Consider the following 24,471-nt stretch of genomic DNA (forward strand, 5'->3'; position numbering starts at 1 on the left):
AGTGTACAATTCTGTGCTTTTCAGAATAATCTGTATTTTTGTATGATGTGAATAAAGCAATTAATGACAAACAAGCAAAACATGCAAAACGCAGCATAAAAAAATACTTCAAATCATAGCTGAATGAAGTAGACACAAGAGTATTTGAAAAACTATTTTAGCAAAATTATTGGAAATATTTTATATGGGCTGAATTTAAACAAACAAATGAAATTTAGTCAAACTTGGCCAAACAACCAATCTAGGCATAACACTGTATGACAACGTTTCAGATGACTGTTCTATAGCCTACAGCTATATATATATATGGTTAATATATATACACATATATATACATATATATATACATATATATACATACATATATATATACATATATATACATACATATACTGTATATATATACATACATATATATATACATATATATATATATACATACATACATATACATACATACATACATACATACACATACATACATACATACATACATATATATATATATATACATACATATATATATATATATATATATATATATATATATATATATATATATATATATATATATATATATATATATATATATATAATATATAATTAGAGTATATATAAAACAAACGTTAAAAGAACAAATCACTATTGACCTCTGAAGTCTGACTGACAGGCGATCTGAGCAATTACAATGCCAATAATATTATGTGCTTCTCCACATCCATTTTTGTCCGATAAACAAACTATCTTTAAAGTTAGAGTAGATTGTTGGGCTTTATCTTTTAAATGTGAATATTTTCTTTTGTATTGCAGACAGCAGGTATCCAGACAGACAGCGTAAAAAGCAAAATCTGCTTTGTCATAACAATGCGTGTCAAAAAGCCAGAAAGGCAGCAGGCAGTGCAACCTTGTTTGATTTCTTTATTTTACAAAAGCACAGTGTTTAGGTGTTCTTGTACATATACAAAAAAGCATACACTTTACAGTTTGAATGATGTCCTACTTTTATCTATGCAACCAAAAATTAAGTATTTTAGGATTTTTCTGCTGTTCATTATAAAGAAATGCAAGTGAACATTCTGGCGCAGTCATTGATCCCACTATGTGCCATCTAGATAGCTACTTTTAATCTAGAAAGCTCTAAAAGTGTCAATTAGCACTGACATTTGGGAAATCAACAATCGTTATCCTTAGTCTCATTCACCACATGATGTGGTAATCCAGTTTTGCCCTGTGAATCCTGAATATCTCATTTGAAGGCAAACTGCAGACCTTCTTGTCTGCTTTTGTCTGAAATCAATGTAAATTTTGTAGAATTGATTTATTACTTCTTTCCATGCTAAGGGTCAATTGAGGGTGTAGTTTCTATAAAGTATCTAACTGCTAACATTGGGTATTAATATACGACCTAAAAAATGTCCATACTGTCAAGGCTGTTAGATAATGCACACACACACACACACGCACGCACGCACGCACGCACACGCACACACACACACACACACACACACACAGGAAATGACTTGGAGTGTAAATGGACCTGAATCTCTACAGCACACTTACAGCTACTACACTTAAACTGATCTCACCTGCCCTCAGTAGATTCAACAGCACTAATGCTGGTTCTGCTTTCATTGACTTATACATGCTGGAAAACAACAGGGAGTGTATATAAAAATGGCCTTTTAAACAGTATATAGTATTTCAGGATTTGGATTCACGTGGGAGAAACACACAGTGGTTTCTGGTGCAGTCACCTTCCCTAATCCTCGATGTGCAGCAAATAAGCAAGTTACTGGTCATATATTGCCATGTTTTATTTATCTAATCCTCTAGCCTCTCTCCCAACACCTCTTATCCGCTTCTCTCACCTCACTCCATCCACTCTGCACTGCCTTAAAATGAGGCAATCCATTCTCAGCTCTTCGGATTGATTTGACATGTAAATAATTTAGCATTTGAATAACTTCTTAAATTCATTTATTAATCTGCTCCCTCTCTCCCTCCCTTCCATTCATCCCTCGGTTTCCCACCCCCGTATGTTGTGCAGAGGAATTGATCTGTGTTCGCTAGATTGAGTTTAGATGCAGTGTAAATAATTCATGTGCTGGATTACTGTTACCGTGGGCCTGGATCTTTAGTGTGGATCCTGCAATGTGCATCTCTTTCTCCCTCCTTTGCTTTTCGAATCTTCCTCTCAATCTGTCAGTTTATTGGTTTTTCAAAAAACAGCGTGTGAAAGTATCGCCATTAGCAACCCTAATAGCTGCCGCCCCCATACAGTCATTATGCGACAGACTGCTTGTTTGTGTGTGTCTGCATGCTGAAGTCCTCAAGATGTGAGATGTGGTTACAGACTGGTAAATCTTGAAATGGTGAACTGTCTCTTGCTCTTTTTCCCCCCGCCTTTAATCTCTATCTCTTGGCTGTAATTAGTTCAGTGATTAACCTTGACATTCTTGATCACATCATTCCGCCTTAATGATGCTATTACCACTCTGTGTTAAATCAACTCACACGTCCACATCCCCATATACCGCACGCATAAGCATAAACATATACAAACACACTGAAGAAGGGCAAAATGAAGCTGAAGGATATCATTAATCAACAAATGAATGACTTCAGAAATATGTCGAAGCTTAGGAAAGCCGAATACTTGGCTTGATGATGTTCAATTGACTTATTTCAGGAAACTAGCTGCAATTAGAATTAATAACCACCCTGAACTATTAGCCCCCTGTTTATTTTTTCCCCATTTTCTGTTTAACAGAGAGAAGATTTTTTTTAACACATTTCTAAACATAATAGTTTTAATAACTCATCTCTAATAACTGATTTATTTTATCTCTGCCATGATGACAGTAAACAATTTTTAACTAGATATTTTTCAAGACTATTCTATACAGCTTAAAGTAACACTTAAAGGCTTGACTAGGTTAATTCGGTTAACAGGTTAGGGTAATTAGGCAAGTTCTTTTATAAGGATGGTTTGTTCTGTAGACTATCGGAAAAAGTATACAGCTTAAAGGGCTAATTATTTTGACCTTAAATTGTTTTAAAAAAAATGTAAAACTGCTTTTATTCTAGCTGAAATAAAACAAATAAGTCTTTCTCCAGAAGAAACAATATTATCAGACATACTGTGAAAATGTCCTTGCTCTGTTGAACATCATTTGGGAAATAGTTAAAAAAAAGAAATTTCTAAGGGGGGCTAATAATTCTGATTGCAACTGTGTGTTTTTGATTTGATTGATTCTGGGTGTCTGATACAAAAAACTTAACCCTTGAACAAGGCCAGGTTCACTAAAGATCAGGATTGAAGCCAAAACTGTACTGAAGTCAAATACTGTGCAAATGATTTACAATAGTGTAATGATGAATTCTTTAGCCATCAACTGCTGTTTCTGTGCCAATGTCTTTATTGAAATATTATGAGTTATTTCATCTTTAATGATATCTAAACCGATAACGAAATCTTTCATCAACTCATTACATGTTAAAACAAAAAACAAGGCAACATGGTGCAATAGAATGATTGTGTTTACTCAACCTCAAAGCCTTATTGACTGGCCTCGGAAGTAGTCTATTTTCAAAATGTCTTGTTTAATCAAGAAATTCTTGTCTAGGCAATTAAAGATTTATTTATTATTAGTTTTATATGGAGTGAACTCTGAAATCACTTAAACATCTTGGAAATATTTTATGTACAACGGTTTTACAAAGTTGGAAATGAACAAAATCTTAACAACAGTGCCAATCTACATCAATATGTAATAAAATAAACTCTTAATATTGCCAAACAACAAAAACTAACTGTGATGACTGTATTAAGTCAGCAAATAATGGTATTACAGTACAACAATAACAGCATTAACCTATTGCATAATTTTCTCGTAACACAAAATTGATTGTCTTGTATCAGAACGACATCATCTCAAACAATCAGTATGAGCGGCTGTTCAGACTGACACTGACACAAAGAGTCATGGTGTTAATTTGTTTTTTTTTAATGACAGCATTAAAAAAAACTGAACAATTATTTGAAGTGTACAACCGTACAAGCTAAAAATTAACATTTATTTTATATCTTTTTATCCACAAAGTGTGCAGCTTTTACTAAATAAAGTATACTTTTATACTTGACCTTTTCTTAAATATACGTCTTTTTCCTAAGGGTGTGTTTACTGACTTACCAAGATCAGTCTTGTACAGCCAGGGGGAGTATTGCTGCTCTGACAGTCAGGTTGGGTCAAAGCTATGCTCCGATCATGATTTTTGCAACCGATACAGAGTACTGATTCCTTGTCATAGTGATCGGCTGATACTGAGCACCAATTTTAATGCTTAACCTTAAGAGAAGATCTTGCCTTACCTAAGCGAATTAATTAAGGATGCTACATATTATACCTTAAACACGTCTCTTAAAAGCATTTAGGTGTGAACCTGTCATGGCCAGAAGCAGCTTTACAGAAAATAATGTATCCAATGATTTTACTCTGGCTTAGTCCCTTATTTATGAGGAGTTGCCAAGGTGGAATGAACTGCCACAGAAAATAATATAACACAGATATAAAAATTGTTATGAAAAATTACAATGCAATTTGGAAGTATTGCAAATGATGAAAGAAGAATTCAACGTGTCTCAATCAAGAAAAAGTTTGGAGTGCACATTTGATGCAGGTTGGATGATACCCTAGATAGGGGCGAACGCGTCACAACAGCTCAAAACACTGTAAATACAGAGGCTGCACTTGCAACAAAGAGAGCATCACTCGCGCGAGTCGCACCAATAAACTAAACAGAGGTCCCATCGCATCTGTATATATTTTAACTGTTGTGACGTGAGCACATTATGCTCCCTCACATTATTTACCTGTGTTGTGGCTGCTGTAGGCTATTCGGTCCTGTCAGATGTGGCATGCGCACTCTCATTCCCATACAGCAGAGAGTGGCTATGTAGAACTCCACCGTGTGCGATTCAGAGAGCAGAAATTTGTGATCGCACGACCATGTAGAGACAGAAATCCCATGCCGTTGTGTAAATAAGATATTACATACAGCTATTTAGTTTGTTTAAGAAGTTGTGATCTGGCGCTATATATAAAATAGAATTAACTTGACTTCAAAGGGGGCGGGGAAAGCTGTTGGGAGGGCGGGCACCCACCTAATATAATGGTAGGGCAAACACTTTCACGGTTTTTATGGTTTCATGGTTGTTACGTGGGTCTGTGTTCTATTTAATTCATTTATTTATTTGTTGCAGGTTTGTGCTTGTTGCGTTTGAGTTATAGGAGGAGTTTTTCCTACCCGGCTTGTCCAGGATTAGATGACGCCCGTGACGTCACGAGGGATTCCCAGTATATAAGGCTGACAGCAATGGCGGTTCAGTCTCTCTCTCTGTCTACCGCTCTCTCACAGCTCGGTGGTGGCTTGCGGTTTGGCTGGCGGTGCTCCGCATGCCAGGCAATCCATCTACATGCCGCTCTCTTTAGAATTTTGTTATTGTTAACCTTTTGATTATTTAGTATTCTTAATTACTAGTTACTAGTTTGTTTATTTTGATACTTTGTTTTCATAGCAGGTAGTGGATTATTTTTCATAGTCACGTTTTGTTATTTATTTAGTTTAGTGAAGGTAAGCAGTGGCCCGGAAGACTCACCTGTTTTTTATTCCTTTTACGGGAGTTGTAGGTAAGATCTGTCGGGACGTCAAACCTTAATTGTTGTTGTTGTTATTCGAGCCATTTTGAGTTTTGGGCCGTAACAATGGTATTGTGATTACTGCTCTAAAATAAGTTCTTTTAAAATGTCTGAGTAAAAGCAACTACTTTTTCCTCACTGAACACAATATTTTTTTTAAGAAACATTTAAAATATTTTGGTTTTAGTTATTTTAAACATGTCAGGCTAAACAATTTAAATAAATCACTGGCTTCATCTACATTAGATCTTGATGGTCAATTCCAATCTACCTGCTTACACTGCAGACACGAGAACACAGATCCGATTCATATCGGATAAATTTCCACATATGAACAAGGCCTGAATCTGATTTGAGTAAATCAGAATCCATGTGATTTGTTCATGCTTTCACGTACATGGGCCATATTGGATCTATGCCACATGGGAGAAAAAAAATCGGAATTGGGTCACTTGAACAGTGCAGTGTAAATGCGGCCTAAGTGACTTGTTTTCAAACAATTCCTGATTCGTGAGCTGACCAGTAGCTCTTGATTTGACGGGTCCTTTTGCTGTAGATACTGTTGTTCTAAAAAACCTAATGAAATTGTTGTAAAAAAACCCATATAAAAAAAACCTTACATATACCTTAGGAACGGTTTAAAAGAAAATGTTTGCAGTTTCAAAACCGTGACTTTTCAAACCGTGGTAAACCTTGAAACCGGTTATCATCCCATGTCTACAGTACACTATTAATTCATTCACATTTCTTAGCATCAGAGTTCAAAAGTCCTATGAATTGATTTTAAGTGAACCCTGAATTGTTTTTGTCTTAATAATACCTCAGTCATTGTACTGAAAGGAACTGGAAAAAGACCCGAAAAGTCATTTTCACACTGACTGCACTAGGAAACTCTGAATAAAGCACAAAATCACATCTGCAATTCTAAAAGTAGGATGGCGCAGCTTTTAACTCTGAGTTATGAATCCAGAGCAGAACACATTGAACTGTGAAACTAAAATGTGATAGCGAGCTGTTTAGTAAAAATCAACCAATCATCAAATATTCATGCATTATGCAGTCAGAAAAACAGTCATGTGGTGTCACTTTGTTTAGTTTTAACATAGTCAAGAAAAATGAAAGCGTCACAGAGACAGAGAGAACAAGAAACCACTGTATAATTTACTTTTGCACCTCAGTTGAATTAAAACAGAGCAAATTTAAGTTAGTGATGGCATAGATACACAAACAGGTATCAAAACAAGCTACACGTGCATATTCCATGTCAATAAAGGCAAAAGTGTAGAAATTAAGTTTAATTCTGCAAATCCTCACAACACAGGATTCAAGATCAAATGTAGAGTAAACCATTTAACAATAGCATCAACAAGACTACCTAACAAGAGTTAAAGTTTTCTAATAAATCCCAATGAAATATTGTTAGTTGGTTTTTAGCAACTTTTGAGACAAATGGCAAACAAAGACTTTTAATTGTTACAAGATTGAAATCTCCATCAGCTGTAACCTTTGACAATCACAGCAGACAAACCTGCATTTTTGCTTCTTCTGACCCAGAGAGAGCAGATGTAATGTACAGTACAGTCTTGAAACAGTTTTGTTATTTTAAAGAGTTTTAACCATACAGTTGTGTTGCAAAAAGTCAAATTATCTCGAGTACTGAAGCAGGAATTCATAGTATATTATAACTGATGCCTATACAGTATATACAATTCAAGATAAATCAACATTTGAAAGTAACTTGCTCTTCAGTATAAGAAGAGTTCTCAGTTTCTGAAATAATTAATGTATATTATTTATGACAGATGCAGAAATCACTTGCAGAACAATTATTACAAGTACAGGCCACCTAACCAAAAAAAACCCTGTGATTAACTGGGGGTTTATCTTAAAAAATGCTGATAGCTCATGGATTTGGTTATCAACACTGAGCTTTAACCAATATTCATCACACCAATCCTGCACTTCCCCCAGCCCATTCATTTCCCCCCTCTCTTTTCCTCTTTATAAGCAGATTAGCACTTTCGCTGTTCATAAATGATTCAGTTACTGTGCTGTATTAATTATTTTCATACCATTACTGTTCAAGAGAAGGTCTATGCCACCCAATCACTGTATGGGTGAGTGAGTGTGTTGTTTTTTTTTAATCTATATAGCCTGTGTAGCAAAATTACCATTAGTAGAGCATTGATGAGGAGTCTCTCTGCATCTCTCAGCAACAACTGACCTGTTTAATCATTTATAACCACAATATGGAAACAGAGGAGCAAATGTATCAAATCTGATTTCAAAGGTCCAAATCTGAACTCTCATCAATGTCAAAAGTCGGGCAAAAAAAGAAAAAAAAACCTTATAACAAAACTTTTTGTTATGTTTTTTGAACAAACCTGCACAAAAGTCAGTCCTAAAAATGCATTTTAAAATAGCCTACATTAATAACCTAGTGCAAAAGTGGCAAAATGACAAGTGACACATAATTTAAGTGTCAGCGGATTTTATGAGAGAAAAAATACAACCACAGGTAGGTCAAAAATAACAAGGTGTAAAATACGGAGCACTCTAATGTGAGAAATGGCACATTACGCTTTCAATCAGGTGACGAAATGTTTGCTTCATATAGTGTCATATTTCACATTTCCACTTCACAACTGCAACTATCCCATTACAAATCAAACAGAACATTTGTGCTGGATTGGAGCAAAATGAGCACATACCTCTCCGTCTATCATCTTTGAAAACTCAAATTTTCTTCACCAACTTTCCCTAATAGAAACTGACATCCTCACCCATTCGAACACTCGCCGCAGTGAAGAGTGTCACTCAATTACCACAAACGAGTAAACTGAATGGATGTCATGACAACAACACTACGCAGGAAGTTTCAGTTTCATTTCAAATCCTGGCCAAAAAGACATTATAAAACTAACAAGTAGTAAAATCAAAGTAGTAAATCCACAATTTTAATCCCTCAAACACAATTATTGAGTGGGTCCAAATAGAATTCTCTCTGGGTTTGTATACTGACCAGAGGCTGGACTTTGAGAAGCCCTTAGCTAGACCTACAAGTGAGAGCCATCTTCACAAAAATGAAAGAAAAAAATTGATTTGCACATATTATAAAGTAAAGACTTTTAAGCAAACATACTGTGTCCTGTAAAATGTTTTGAACAAATCCATATATAATACATGCACAAATTCTATACAAACTTACATATTAAATTACTGATCACATATTTGGGATCAGTAAAATTGTTCAGTGTTTTTGAAAGAAGCCTCTTCTGCTCCACAAGGCTGCATTTATTTGATAAAAATTACAGAAACAAAAAGTAATGTTCTCAAAATATAATTTGCAGTTTCATTAATGATGCTAATAATTCAGCTTTAAATTACTGGAATACATTACACGTAAAAAAGCCAACCAATATGTTACAGTATATTATTATTATTTATTATATAAATATTATTCATTAGCATTACTGTTTTATTGTATCTTTGATCAAATAAATGTAGCCTTGATGAGCGAAAGAGACCTCTTTCTCCAGATTGGTCTGATTTCCTTTTCATTATTTTGTAATAAAAAAGGTAATTATTTCTGTATTTATTTATGTGTTCTAATGTTTTCACGGTTTGTGTTGTCTCTTATCAATGCAAAGCCATCACAAAACCATGAACTATTGACCAAAAATCCTGGGAATTTTCCAAGCTTTGGTAGGATAAAAGATATTGAGAGATTTAGACATGATCTATAGTGCAATAAAAAATGGGATCCTGGATGCACTGAGGCATTTTGAAATCCAGTTAAAATGAATGACACCCTCCTCCAATTTAACAGCAGAAAATAAATAAATAACTAAAATACATGCCACTTTCAGTACATAATGTCTCAGTAAGTGCACTTCAACATGCTTAACCCATAACCACAATTTATGACTCAGTCTAAATGTATGAAAATCTTCAAATGCTCAGGACTAGCAGAGGTACAAGTACCATTTCATACATTTTTCAGCAAGTGAACAATGGCTAATGGCTTGAGCCTACTACTGTCACATGTGACACTAAATGCACAGCAGGAAGTAAAGCCACAGGGAGAGTCGATGCAAATCTCCTTTCTTCATTGCAGTGCATGAGTGGTGTGTGTGTGTGTACTGTAAGTACCTTGTATTCCTCACACTGTGGGATGTCCTCACATGTAGAGTAATACCAGTAAGTGATTACCTTGTGGGGACAATATTTTGGTTCCAATGAAGAAAACGCCTCATGAACTATCCTGAAGAATGTATTTAAAGAATTTTAAAATGTAAATCGTTTCGGTAAGGGATGGGTTTAGGGGTTGGGAGAATATGCAGTTTGTACAGTATGAAAATCTTTTCATTTTTCATTTGTGTGTGTGTATGCGTCTATGTGTACGCTTCCTTTAGCATGCCTATACAGAACGTAAGAGTGCAATCACATGGTGGAAGACAGATGAGAAAGTGAGAGCAGGTTCAAGGCAAAGGCAGGACAGGGAAAATAAAAGAAAGAAAACGATCGCGCCCCCCTAGGCCTCTATTGACGAATCCGTCAGTGTTTGACCTGATGGACGGAAAAGTAGTAAGAGGTTGAGTGGCAGGGTGAGGCAGGGTATGAGACAGATGGCAGGAGAGAGGGAGAAAAAGAGCACACGGGGAAAAACAAATACAACCAGTGAATAAGAAAATGAGAAATGCTGCTGAAAGAAAGAAACAATCACAAGGTATGTAAAGAGAAAATGTTCTGCCACACACATACACAGTCGAAGGATGCTAGGCAGTTTCAGTTCATGCATAAACAGGACACTTGTTTTAACAAGAAATCATGATGTAGAATGCAGAACAACACAATAAAATGCATGTCGGCGTTTGCCTGTCAGTGTATCCTAAAGCTAACAGGAATCCCCAGAACTCCCTTCCTGTCCAACCTGACATTCCTCTGAACTCGTTCCTCATGTCTCTGTCTCCTCCCTTCTTCCCGTACGAGGAGAAAGCATTAGCCATTCATGGCTCAAGCAGCGAATGGGTGCTGTGATTTCTCACCGACTTCATTTCTTTATTCTTCATTATTTTAGCTTACCACTGTAAACTACCCTCTTCATTACAGTTATACAGTATGTCCTATAACGTTTGTAAATCTCACCATGCTGTTTATGGTCACTGTATTATCCATTTGAGGTTTATTGCTGGTCTGTCTAGTACGCATGGTGCGCACATTTGATGATCATTATGGTTTAGAGGTTTTCAAATTCATCCTGGAGTCTCCCCAACACTATTTAAAAAAAAAGAGAGATCCAAAATGTGCAGTCCAGAAATGTTTTAGTGAGACTTAGTAAGATAATTTCTGACGTCCATGTCAGACACCCATAGGGGTGGAAATCTCTAGGCACCTTGTGATTCAATTTGATTTCTGAGGGTTGTGATGCGATGATAAAATGATTATTGATGCATCTTTTGTTTTGATATGTTTTTTTGTCTCACTGACTTTTAAAGCACTGCATCCGTAATGACCCATACAGTAATGAATTTACTTTCAGGATATTTTATTAATATAACAAGTGGAAGTGATTTGGCAGGTCAACAATAAGATTCCAAAGAACCAAATGGTAATACTGAAACATGCCTGTAGCATATTTGTAGCACATCAATACAGACTTAATACTGACAAAGTAACAACTTTTGGTCTTTCAACCAACATCGTCCTGTTTAGTCATGTGCAGATATTCAATAATATATCATCATAATTAACATGCATGATATTGTTATTGAGTGCACTTCAAAATACAGGGAATATTCATTCATTCATTTTCCTTCGGCTTAGTCCCTTTATTCATCAGTGGTCGCCACAGCAGAATGAACTGCCCGCCAACTTAACCAGCACATGTTTTACACAGCGGATGCCCTTCTAGCTGCAACCCAGCACAGGAAAACAGTCATACACACTCATTCACACACACTACAACCAATTTAGTTTATTCAATTCACCTTTACCACATGTGTTTGGACTGTGTGGAAAACCGAAGGAAACCCATGCAAACACAGGGAGAACATGCAAACTCTATACAGAAATGCCCACTGGCCCAGTTGGCACTCAAACCAGCAACCTTCTTGCTGTGAGGTGATAGTGCTAACCACTGAGCCACCATGTTGCCACATACAGGGATGATTACTTATTTAAACTTTTAGAGTACCTTTTCATAATAATATGATTGCTGTATTTCAGTGTTTGTTTATCACATTCACAGTCCCAAATAATGAAAACTTAATATGCTGTTAATTTCCAAACAAAAATTTTCATATTAATCTGGCCTACGACATGCGGGAGATATTGACTGAAAATGCTCTAAATGTTTTAGGCTTTGGCGACGCAGTGGCACAGTAGGTAGTGCTGCCGCCTCACAGCAAGAATTGTCCTCGAGCTGGGATTCAAACTCAGAACGCCCTGACATGCTACTGCACCATATGTCAGCACACTAACCACTAGGCTGTTGCGTCAACAGGTCTAATTTTTTTTTTAACAATGTACAATAAGTCTCCAATTGTCAACATTAGTTAAATTAAACTCACAATGAAAACCACAAAAGCATCTTAATCCTAGTTTCTTAGTTAAACGTATAATGATTCTTAGTTTATGATTTTAGTAATTCATTAAAATTAAAATGCCATACAGTAATTGTTTTAATAAACAAGATTAAAAATTAATAACTAATAAAATTGAGTTGTACTTTTGTAATTAACATTAACATATCAAACACCAAAAGGATAACAAACTCTGATAATTGTGGTTATGTCTCACTGTTCATTTTAATACATTAACTAACATTTACTAAGGAAACATTATTGTAAAGGGTTACCTATTGAACTTGATAAACCTTTTGCTATTTTTTTAAACATTTGTTTACTCTTAACATCTACATACAATAAAACAATATTTATTTATTTATTTATTTATTTATTTATTTATTTATTTATTTATTTATTTATTTGTTTGTTTGTTTGTTTGTTTATGCATGCCATTATACCTAATAGCCTCTTTTGCAGCTTAGGTCAATATCATGATAATACTCTACAGTATATCATGATAAAAAGATTCAACAATAAGCACAAAAAGAAAACGTGATACTGTGCGAAGCCTTCTCATATTGTGCACAAATATACCAATATACAGTAATTCTTTAGAAAGGGAAAAAATTTTGTACCATTCAGGCAACATTTTTGTGAAACTGCAATGTACTTCTAGGTACAGATCAGTATGACCAAATAAATACCACAAAACAACTTAAACGTGTCTATGATTGTAATCAAATATGTTTGCCTCACCTGTTTATCTGCATATAGACAACTTTTCTGATGTGGTCAGTTTGCTTAATAGTTAATGTTGTACGGTGTTGTACTTGTGATGTAAATAGATCAGGTTCAAATCCAAGTGGTTCGACAAAACAGATAAAAGAAGAGTCAAATCATGGCAAAACTATGTGGCCATTGTGCAATTTTCTCTTAGCTTTTGAAAACATTGTTGGTTGGGTTTACAAAAGGGTTTAGGTCAGTCGATCGCAAATTGATATGTATGACAAGCCCTGCCTTCTTATGGAATTGTACAAGAAGGACATTTAAGTGTAGTGTATAGGAAAACACAGCCTAAATAACGTTTTTCATATCTGCAAAAATGTAGACAGTATCCTCTAATGGATTTGTCATCTGAAGCCTGGAATTAAACTTAACCGGAGCAACTTATTTTTTTATTTTAAAAAAATTTATTCTGAGACAAGTCTTTTCAATCAGCCTGGGTTGTAATATTCTGTACCAGCAGCTCTTACAAAGGAACAAGAATGCTTGTGGATTTTAGCATACTATGAATAACTAACAATTAACAACATAATGCTAAAATTATTCACAAATAAATAACGAGTCAAAGACTTAAGACTCCAAAATGAATCCTGAACATGGGTTTGAAGTGAGTCGAGATAGGAGGATAGAACATACTGAGGTTAATCAAGGAATTTGGCAAAAGAACTGTGTGAGAAACCAACTGCATATTGTATGGCTCTTGTGTGGTCCAGCGTCTTTAGCTTTTTAACTTGAATGAACAAACACATCTACTAAACGCATGTATTTACATTTCTTTGTCCATTCTCTGTTGATCTACAGATTGTCCAGCGACTACACTTCTGCACTTTAGATTTTCAACTCAACATCAAGTTATCAATTTTTGACATTTGTGAATCGATTGAGAATTGTCCATATCTTCATTGTAATGCATTTAAGACCCAAGATTTCCACCCACCCCTATATACCAAACAAACTGTCAAATCAATATTGCAATAGTTTTGTTAGTCTTACATAGCCAGACTTTTTGACTGACAGCAGGTCTAGACTTCAAATTTGTTTACAATTGCCAAATACAGCTCAAAAGGCCATCTAACTGACATGTAAAGCATTTTTAAGTTAGTTTAATTTAAAGTTGTAAACATTGTAAAGACAAATAACATTCATTCAACAACAGACCAGTGTGCACAGTTTATGAACATGACAGAAATAATATGCTAGAGAATTCAAGCAATGAGACAGCAACTTGAAAACTCGCAAAGTGTTTTCCATCTTGTGTGCCTTATGCATCCAAAATTTAGCCAAAAAATAATAAGCATGAGGTCTGAAACAAGGATCATCTTGACACAAACTGTAGCCACTTTAATATGTCAAAGCAAGAGATAGTTCACCCAAAAATGAAAATCTTGTCACCATTAACTTGTGTGGTTCTAAACTTTATGCATTTCTTTCTTCAGCTGGACACAAAACAATATATTCTGAAGAATGTTGGAAATTAGCAGTCATAAATATCCATAAGTACAAAAAATTCTATGGAAGTTAATGGCTGCTGCTGTCGAACACTCTTCAAAATATTTCCGGAAGACTCAAACAGGTTTGGAGGGAGAGTAAATGACTATCCATTTCAGATGTTCTCCTAAATGGTAGGATCAGGGCAAGTAGTCACAAGGCTCTAATGTTGAACCTATAAACTTATGAAGCAAAAGCCCAATTACATAAATCTTTGTTTTCATTGAGAAACTTTCAAAATTTTAGTTCATAAATTAGGAAGATTTGGAGGATTCGGTTGTCCAAAAACAGACCCAAGCTCTGTCCATGGTTCTGGATGTAACACATGGCATGTGGTTGATGCTTGCTGTCCATGGTGCTGATTTTTTCCTTGTACAGACAGTCATCTACATGTGTTAAACTGTATATTCCTTTTTTTCGCCTGTATTTTTAGTTTCTCTTAAATTCGCTACACTGGAGGACCAATGTAAGACATTAATCATAATATTCTCTCTAACATTTAATATTCATTGATTATTATTCCAACAACTAACCTTCTTATGGAAAACAAACCAAACATGCATCAATTTTCAAAGAAACAGACATGCACAATCATTAGTTTAAAATGTATGTATGGAGCTTGGTGTGAACTGCTGTCAGCAAAAATGGACTCAATCAATTTCATTTCACCACTGCAGTTTTGTGTGTGTGTTGAGAAAATCCTGGGAACTTCTTTATTGATTAAAAACTGTGTTGAAAATCTTTGCCAAATCTTTATCAACGCTTAAAAAAGATCCAATTTTGTTGCCACTGAGTTGGAATAAACTATAAAAAAACATATTCTGCAATCTCTGCACCACATCTCAAACTAACCAACAAATAAAATAAAAAAACATGGCCCAGAAAGCCAATAACTGACTTAGACCTCTTTCCAGATATCAGCTAAAGCAGGAAACTTTACATAGAAACAAATTGAGCTATTCATATTCTCAGTAGACGCAATTTAATCAAATATTTTTACCCATCCTCTATATATATATATATATATATATAGAGAGAGAGAGAGAGAGAGAGAGAGAGAGAGAGAGAGAGAGAGAGAGAGAGAGAGAGAGAGAGAGAGAGAGAGAGAGAGAGTTCTAACTTTTATTTATTTAGTTCTAATTTAGAAGTTCTAGAAGAATGTAGAATAAAAAAGGTTAAATACTAACCGCACTGTCTATTTTCTCTCCCCCTACAGTCTGTATAGTTGATTGTTCAATGGTGTGGGTGTGTACTCAAGATTTGAGAATTAAATGTGCTTTGTTGATTTTGATAGTGCCTATGATAGCTATGTGTGAATGCACGTTTTTTTGGTTTATACAATATTATAAATAACAAATGTCCATTTAAAAAGCCACTAAATAAAATCAATGAAAACGTGTTTAACGCACTTTGGACACGTTCATGCGTTTGCTTCATTCTATCTAACCTTGGTTGCCATTTGAAAAGCCTGCGTAAGTGCTTCTAGGCACACTTTACCTCATGTAATTTACCAACATCAATGGCAGAAACTAAAATTAATCTAATGTCTCATCAATTAATCAAACATTAAAAGCCACCCTCCCTTCTTTCACAATATACCACCACAGTACTTAATGCCAAACCCACGTAGCAGCTGCAATTCGCATGACTGGCGCCCTTTTCCTCGGCTACCCGCATAAACGGGAAACAAAATAGCCACTTTCTGCCGCGCGAGTGATCTACGGGCGCGCTTATGCGGAGTGACAGGAACAAGACGCACTCAACTCATTGTGCTATTCACTGTTCCCTCTCTCTCTCTCCAAACACAAACAGATATATATATATATATATATATATATATATATATATATATATATATATATATATATATATATATATATATATATATATATATAGTAGCTTTTGTATCTCGTGCTAAAACTACACTGTGCACTGTGCGAAGTGTAAGAGAGTGGGACACACCTGGTTTTTGCCCCGCTGTCCGTCTTCGAGTTCCGGTGAGCTGTTCATGATTCCCCATCGATCATTGAGCATTCTCCGGAGAAGAGCCAACCCTAAACCGCCTGTCAATTACAGGCGGTGGGAAAAAAACTCCTTGTCGTTCAGTCGTTTTCCGAATCAGTTATTCCATGGAAATAAATAACCGCTGGGGGAAAGGAAAAGAATGGTGAGGAGTGTGCGCGAGATCGAGAAGACACTGATTTAGCCTTTACTCCGGGACCACACTGACTAATTCTGGTCTAAAAGGGGCGGCGAAGACTCTCGCCCCACACACATGGTAATATCATACGTACTTGATAAGGAAACAGTAATGAATAAACTCCTCAGTCTTCCGTAAAGTTGTTATTTGAGCCGTCTTTCTTTCCTTCTGCGGCGTTAAATATAGTCTTCATGTATTCCACACCAGCAACATTCAAGGGAACCACTGAGGAAACGGCGCAAAGGGAAGACGCGCGCATGTAGCCTATATCCAAGCCAAAGTCGTTAAGAAGCCGAAAAACTCCAGATGTTTCTTTAAAAATAAAAACAAATAATATGCGTTCAGTCTCGAAGAGGCGGTTAAAAGTGATAAAACTTTGTATTCCTGAGCCGTGTAGCGAGATGAACGGAGTGTGGCGGTAAAGATGTTTCTTCGAGCAGTTCTTGCTGCTGGTTCGAATGGAAACTAAAGACTCTGTTTTGAGGAAGGAATGAAATCCGGTTTACGAGGTATCCTAGTTTGCCGGACAGAGGGCGAGGGAATGTCTCGAATTGACACGACTAGCGCGGCAGGACAGACTAACCGGGCTCCGTTCCGTGAGCGAAGCTCCTACTCTGATCGAGCGTCAAAAGCTCTCCGTTAAGCGCGCTCCCGGTGCGCGCTCAGTTTCTCTTTTTTTCCTCCCAGACACAGTCTGCACTGATGGGACTTCTCCAAACCCTCGTCTAGTTCATGAAACTCCCACTTTACTGTCAGAGTGTAAAAAAAAATTAATAAAATAATCAAATAAAAAGATACGTCGGGGACGGGTGAGTATGCAGTGCAATAAATAAAGCTCTTTTAAAAGGGTTCGTTTCCTAATAATAATGTTTTCTTAAAGCAAGGGTCACTAATCTTCATCCTGGAGGGCCGATGCCCCTGCAGAGTTTAGCTCCAACTTGATAAACACACTTGCCTAGAAGTTTCAAGTATATCCAGAGATGTATAAAGTATTAGAGACCCAGACTTAAGTAAAAGTACAAGTGCTCTATCAAAAAAGTGACTTGAGTAGAAGTTAAAGTGCTCTTTAAGCACCTACAAGCACCATACTTAGGTGGAATTACTAAAGTATTCAACATTTTTTGTACTTATTGCAAGTAGTTTATTTCAAAATGTACTACTCAAACATTGAAAGGAAAAGTACAAGTATTGTGTAATGTAGTTATTAAAGAAAGTAAAGACATATTGTTTTGTTTATTTTAAATATCTTTTTTGGGGGCACGCGATTAAGCAGAACGAAAAGAAACATGGCTTACGATTTGTATGAACTAGGATAACGTTTCTCTCGCGCTTGAACCACAGATCTGACAGATTATAACAGCTTTAACACACACCTTTCAAAGTTGCGTGTCACAAAAACACTCCGTAATCCACTCAAAACGCTATTGAAACCCATTTTCAGATCGCAAATTACCAGTTGTAAATGCTGTAAACGGAAGTTCTAAACATTCTACTGGAAGATGCTGATTGCTAATGCGCCCTCCATGCAGCAGCCAAGAAAAAGGTCTATAATTGTAACAGGTTGGGGTGTGAATTTACACTGGTCTCATGGTTCGGTTCGGTTACGATTATCATGCAATCGATTCGGTTCAATTCGATATCTCGGTGCATCACAGTGCATTGACAATGCTTTCCATACATAATTCGATTTTTTCTTCACAACACAAGATTTTTTTTTATTAAAATCTATAAATATATTAATATTTATAGATTATTTGTAACACAATTTTGTTCTTTAATACAGCAGTAAGATATATGAATTGAACCCTTAATTTGACCTGCTCAAAGAAAACTCTTTCTGAATGTATCAAACAAAACTCCAACACATGCACAGAAGACAGCATGAGCATTTATAGCAAATAAACTAATGTAAATATTATCCTGTTCGCTTTTTGAGCGCTGACAGGCGAGGTCTTACACCCCTATGATTGGTTACTGTCTTCACCTGCTCAACAGAAAGGGCTGCGATGGGCTTTAGAAATGAAAGCTCTGTTCACCGATGGTGGGAAGAACAGCTGCGGTTACAGTCTATATGTGCATAATACACGGTTATCACAGGTAATCCATAATAGACACAGTGGAGAAAACTCGCACCACAGGCACGCTCGTGTCAGGATCCACAAGTATCCACAAGAGGAGAGAAAATTTACCTCACAAACACGCCAGCGGGACAAATGTCCAAAGTGAGAGAGAGAGAGCAGAGATGGATTTTTACAGCATTTCTCTGTAGTGAAATAGCGACTCGTGTGCTGTGCCTTCTTCAGTGTCAATGAAAGACTGTCCAGCAAACCCACAGGCAGTTGAATTTTGCACAGTTATCTACCTTTTAAGTAGTAAGAGCGTTATTTACTCGCCCTTGCCTCCTTCACCATAGTATTCTACTGCTACATCGCACATAGGAGATAAATGACGTTAGTACGTAATAACCGGTTAGGATCTATTACTGAACCGATATCAATATTTTTGACACCCCTAGTAACGAGTAACGATGCAACACATAAAAAATCTATCGGAGTAAAAGTATTAAACTCATCGAAAATATGTACTGAAGTAAAAATGGAAGTAGGAGAAAAAACAATACTCCAGTACAGTACAGATACAGCCTTTTAGTACTTAAGTACATAGTGAAGTAGTTCTACTTCGTTACTAAACATCTCTGAGTATATCTAATGTCTTGATTAGCTGGTTCAGATGTGTTTGGAGCTAAACTCTGCTGGACATCCAACTCCAGGAACAAGTTTGGTGACCCCTGGCTTAAAGAGACAGTTCATTCAAAAAATGAAAAATGCTGGTTAATTAACTCGACCTCAGGCCATGTGAGATATAGGTGACTTTCTTTTTTTAGCCTAAAACAGTAAAGAATGTTTATTATTTGCAGAAACTGTTGTCCTTTGCTGTAATTTAAGTCAGTGTGTGCCATTACTGGTGATTCATTCCGCCGTGGTGACCCCAGATTACTAAAGGGACTAAGCCAAAGGAAAATGAATGAATGAATGAATGTGCCATTACTTTGACATTCAAAAAACATATGCATGCCAATCATAATTATTGCAGCTCATGGCGATGCACTGAGCTCTTATGAAGTATTCACTCCTATTACAACTTTATTGCCTGCTGTTCACAGCCATGCGCGAATGGAAATTGATAAATGTTTTAGCTAAAAATCTTCTTTAATGATCTGCTGAAGAAAGAATGTCACCTACACCTTGCATGACCTGAGGGTGAGGAAATTAACAACAAATTTTCTCTCTTTTTCGCCATGTTGTCTACCCCTGTCAATTGATTATCCGTGAAGAGTAGTCAGGTGATCATCCAGTGTCAGTCAGTTTAGCAACAATTACAGTACAATTCCCCTATGATGAGCATGAACAGGTGTAAGACAAGTGATAATGAGTACACTTATTAAGGTAACATTATGGGCAGGCTGACAAAATGGGGTGCCCCAGGCAGAAATAGAAATGTTATTGTACGTAATATAAGGTGTTGGAGAAGGTCAATAACTATTTGATATTTAATAAACAAATTTCAGGAGGAGAACACAAATATAGTTAACACACTGAATGCATAATTAGCATTCACACCAATCATCCAATCAATATTAAAGAGAATCCCTATAAATAATCAAGCATGTCCTACCTCAATTTTCTCATCAGTTTTGCATCCCTCCACTACCCCAGCTCCATACATTCAAGCAGATTCATACCCAGCTCAGGGAGGTAGAGCATTCTGGGATTTGGCAATAGATGCTGAGGTTGGACTTCTCCCTCTCTCTTGACGAGGGGAGTATCCTGAGCTCAGATGTCTTTTTAGCCTCAGAGCCCTCTCCCCGGACAGAAAGCCAGACACACTTTGTCTTTACTCTGTTGCCTATATGTGGCTGTGAACTCGGAAAATTATTATTAAACTTAAAAGCTCATTCACCCCACCCCACACCCCTCCAAAATTAGGTGACTTTTATTTTCTTTAGCAGAACATTAAAGAAGATTTAAGATGAAACTGTGCATGGTTCTTGGCGATTCGTAAAATGTAGATCAACAGCTACAAGCATTTTAATAGTCACCATAAAAATAAAAATAATAATAAAAAATAAAAATAAATAAATAAATAAATAAAATCAAACTTTGTGATTTTGTAATTGTTGTGTACTCAGAACTGCTTGCCGAAACTGTAGATTAAAGATTATAATGTTGTAGCCAAATATAATATTCCGTTTCTTGTACAGATCCACCATTTTGCTTCAAGTAAGGCCTCCTTTCATCAGGAGTCAAGTTAATTTTGTTTAGCCTGCGTGTTTGTTTGTTTTTTGCACTCTCTCTCTCTTTCATAATGATGGTTATTGTTGGTTTCTGCATTTAAAAAAAATAACCAAGGGCCACAGTTTCTGCTAAAAAATGCTTAAAGTTGTTCTGCACTCTAAAAACATTGTTATTTTATCCCACATTTGAATAAAATATGAACAACTGCTGGCATAAAATGCAATAATAATAGTAATATTATTATTATTATTATTATTAATAATAATAATAATAATAATAATAATAATAATAATAATAATAAAAGCAATAACCCAGACAATGGGCTTGAAAATATTATCTGAATGGCCTAACCTGAATACTGCCTCCATCGCTCTCAGTAACAAATTTCATCACTAACCTTATAATAGGGTCATTATAGTCATTTATTCATTTTCTTTTCAGCTTAGTCCCTTTATTAATCAGGGATTGCCACAGTGGAATGAACCACCAACTTATCCAGCATGTGTTTTAAGCAGTTGATGCCCTTCAAGCCACAAACCAGCACTAGGAAACACCCATACACTCCTGCATTTACACCCACACATACACTACGGCCAATTTAGCTTATTCAATTCACCTGTACCACTTGTCTTTGGACTGTGGGGGAAACCGGAGCACCCGGAGGAAACCCACGCCAACATGGGGAGAACATGCAAACTCCACACAGAAATGGCAGCGCTACCCACTGCGCCACCGTATCACCCCATATTTGACATATTAGTCATAAATGGCAAATGTTTTTAAACTGCACAGGTAACTGGAGGCTACTTTGCACTATATGAAATTACATTTAACATTACAGCTATTAATTTACAATTTTAATGAAGTTCTACAGAAAATGTCCTTGCAATCAAAGGCACATGTGCCATCTATCCTTAAAATCTATAATGTTGAGTTTTTAATACTATTTATCTTATACTCTCATCTCTACTATCCTGTGCACGTAGCAAGTTAGACATCAATATGAAGAGTGTGTGCAAACTTTGATGTAACAGGATTGAAGATGTGTGCAGTCTACAAACTCTACAGGGCCTCAGGAAACAGCCGCCTCATGCTGAGACTACTTGATAACGGACATAGAGGAGTTTTTGGATGCAGGTGTGTGTGTTTGTGTGTGTGTGCGTGTGTGTGTGTGTGTGTGTGTGTGTGTGTGTGTGTGTTGAGCGTCCAGTATGACCTGCATCTCAGCCAGACGCCTTAGGCAAGAGACTATTGGAAAGACTTAAACTGAAAAGGGGGCGGAAACCTCCTCCAATGATAAATGTGGACAGCAGCTTTTAGAGTGTATTTACATCTTATTCTATGCATGCTTGTCTGAGTGGTCTTGGCTTTGTGTGTGTGTTGTGTTTTAAACATAAAACATGTTGCTCTGTCTATGTGTGCTTGCAGCGAAGCAGTGTGTTTTCATGGATGGTGGAGCATGAGGACAAGAGCAGAGATCTGTGACGAGGCAGTGGCCTGCATGCTCTTCCTCAAATGCCAGGCTCAAACTTTGTAAAACATTTAAGGAGTTGGGGAAGAAGGAGAGGGACTCAAGATTTAAGCCTAAAAAATAGAAGTTTAAAGGCCTTAACATATATGAAGCAGAAAGAAACACAAAGTGGGTGTGACATCTTTGTGAATACAGTAAGTAGATAAAATTAAGTTCATTTGGAATTCAAAAGAGTTGCCAAAGCCACCCCCCCCCCCCCCACCCCGACTGGAAAAAAAAATTGAAATGACTATTGGTCTGTCAAGCCTGGATGTCCTTGTGTTAAAACACGAACACACTGTTTAATAGTACTGAAATTTAATTTGTAATTTTAATTCAAGCAACACTGACTGTTTTTTCTAGTTTCAGTTCAAGCTAAAGCTGCTTACCTTAAAATTGATTAATATATAAATAAGCAATACGTAAGTGGAGTTACAAATTTTATTCTCATTCAAGCATTCAACACTCAATATATATATATATATATATATATATATATATATATATATATATATATATATATATATATATATATACGTTATATGTTTTTTTTTCTTTGCTTGTTTATTATTTAACATCTTATTTAAGATGAGCTGAAACAACAAAATTCTTGAGATTTCATTGGGACAACTTAATTTTTTTATGTTCAATCTACTCAAATGTGTGTTAAATTAAAAGTGTTAAGTTAACTTAATCAATTTGTTTGGCACAACACAACCCTGCAAAAAATGGAACCCTGCATTTTTTACAGTGAAGTTGTATGATCAGATTTTTCTTAATTGCTGTTTTCTTATCGCTATAATTTTTGTCATTTTTTTTATACTGAGAGAAAAGTGCACAGCACATATATACATATTTAATTTAATTCTCTCTCAGCAGTGTAAATGACATCATGATGTTGGTTACGTTTTTATTGCTTTAAATGATTTTTGTATCCCTAAACTTACCTAAACAACAAGGAACACAAAACAGACATTTTAGAATAGAACAAGCAAGAGTATATTGGGGCCTTTAAGGTCCATAATACATTTTATTTTATACAACTGGGCTGTAAATGCTTGATTCTGATTGGCTCATGAACATTCATGGACTAAGATGAATATGAACTAAGGTGTGCAATTATTTTTTGAGAAGCTCACAGTGTCTTTAGGCACAGTAATCATAACAGAAGCAGAATAATTGACTTGAAATACAAGAACATAATGCACACCCACCACAACCACATTGAGTGTGGATTTTTTTTTAATAATTCAATGGCCAGCCATCACTTATTTCGAACTTATTTTGTTAAACACTTTGAACACTTGACCATTTCCAAAATCTTATAAATGTACTGGTTTCAAAAATGTATGTTGGTGTCAAGAACTCTTAAAATGAAACAAAATATTTTTAGATAATAATAAATTATTCTAAAATAAAATTCTAAAATCTTATTAACCAAAAAAAAAAAAAAACATTTTTAAACCAGCTTTTAACACACATCATCAGGGAATCAAACATAATACTAAATTAAAGAGTATAAAGAGTAACAAAGAGTAAAGCATTTTTGCTTAAAATATTAAGCCTTAACTACATTTGTTTTAATTATTAAAGTTTAAAGGTGCAGTGGGTGATTGTCTTCAGAAACTTTTTTTGTTGTGCTGGTTGAAAGTCTCTTCACATTGCAATAGAGAGAAAGAGAGAGTGCTAAATACAAATGCTGAAACAAAACTTTTTAAAACATTGAATCAATATTGGAGTTACTTTGGAGGAAGAATGACACCAAGGTTAAAGAATTTCTTCTAGACAGGTAATGTTCTGTTTTAAAACTATTTTTGTCATGCAAAGCTTATGTAGATTTTGTTGTTTTACGAATGGGTTTCATGCAGAGAAGTGTTGTTCAGCCACTGACTATTTGCAATTTCATAAGGTACGTTTAACAGCATTG

The 24,471-nt window shown here is 35.8% G+C and overlaps 1 protein-coding gene across 1 annotated transcript in view; it reads right to left on the reverse strand.

The window, feature by feature from the left end:
- LOC130228366 (fibrinogen C domain-containing protein 1-like) overlaps positions 1-17,355 on the reverse strand; it is an 85,207-nt gene extending 67,852 nt beyond the window's left edge. The window contains exon 1 of the mRNA XM_056456802.1: positions 16,502-17,355. Within this exon, the coding sequence (XP_056312777.1) occupies positions 16,502-16,573 (72 nt within the window). The 5' untranslated portion in view covers positions 16,574-17,355. The remainder of the gene's footprint in view (positions 1-16,501) is intronic.
- Between the last annotated feature and the right edge of the window lie 7,116 nt (positions 17,356-24,471).

This window comes from Danio aesculapii, chromosome 5 (assembly GCF_903798145.1).
Source record: "Danio aesculapii chromosome 5, fDanAes4.1, whole genome shotgun sequence".
NCBI classification, from domain to species: Eukaryota; Metazoa; Chordata; class Actinopteri; order Cypriniformes; family Danionidae; genus Danio; species Danio aesculapii.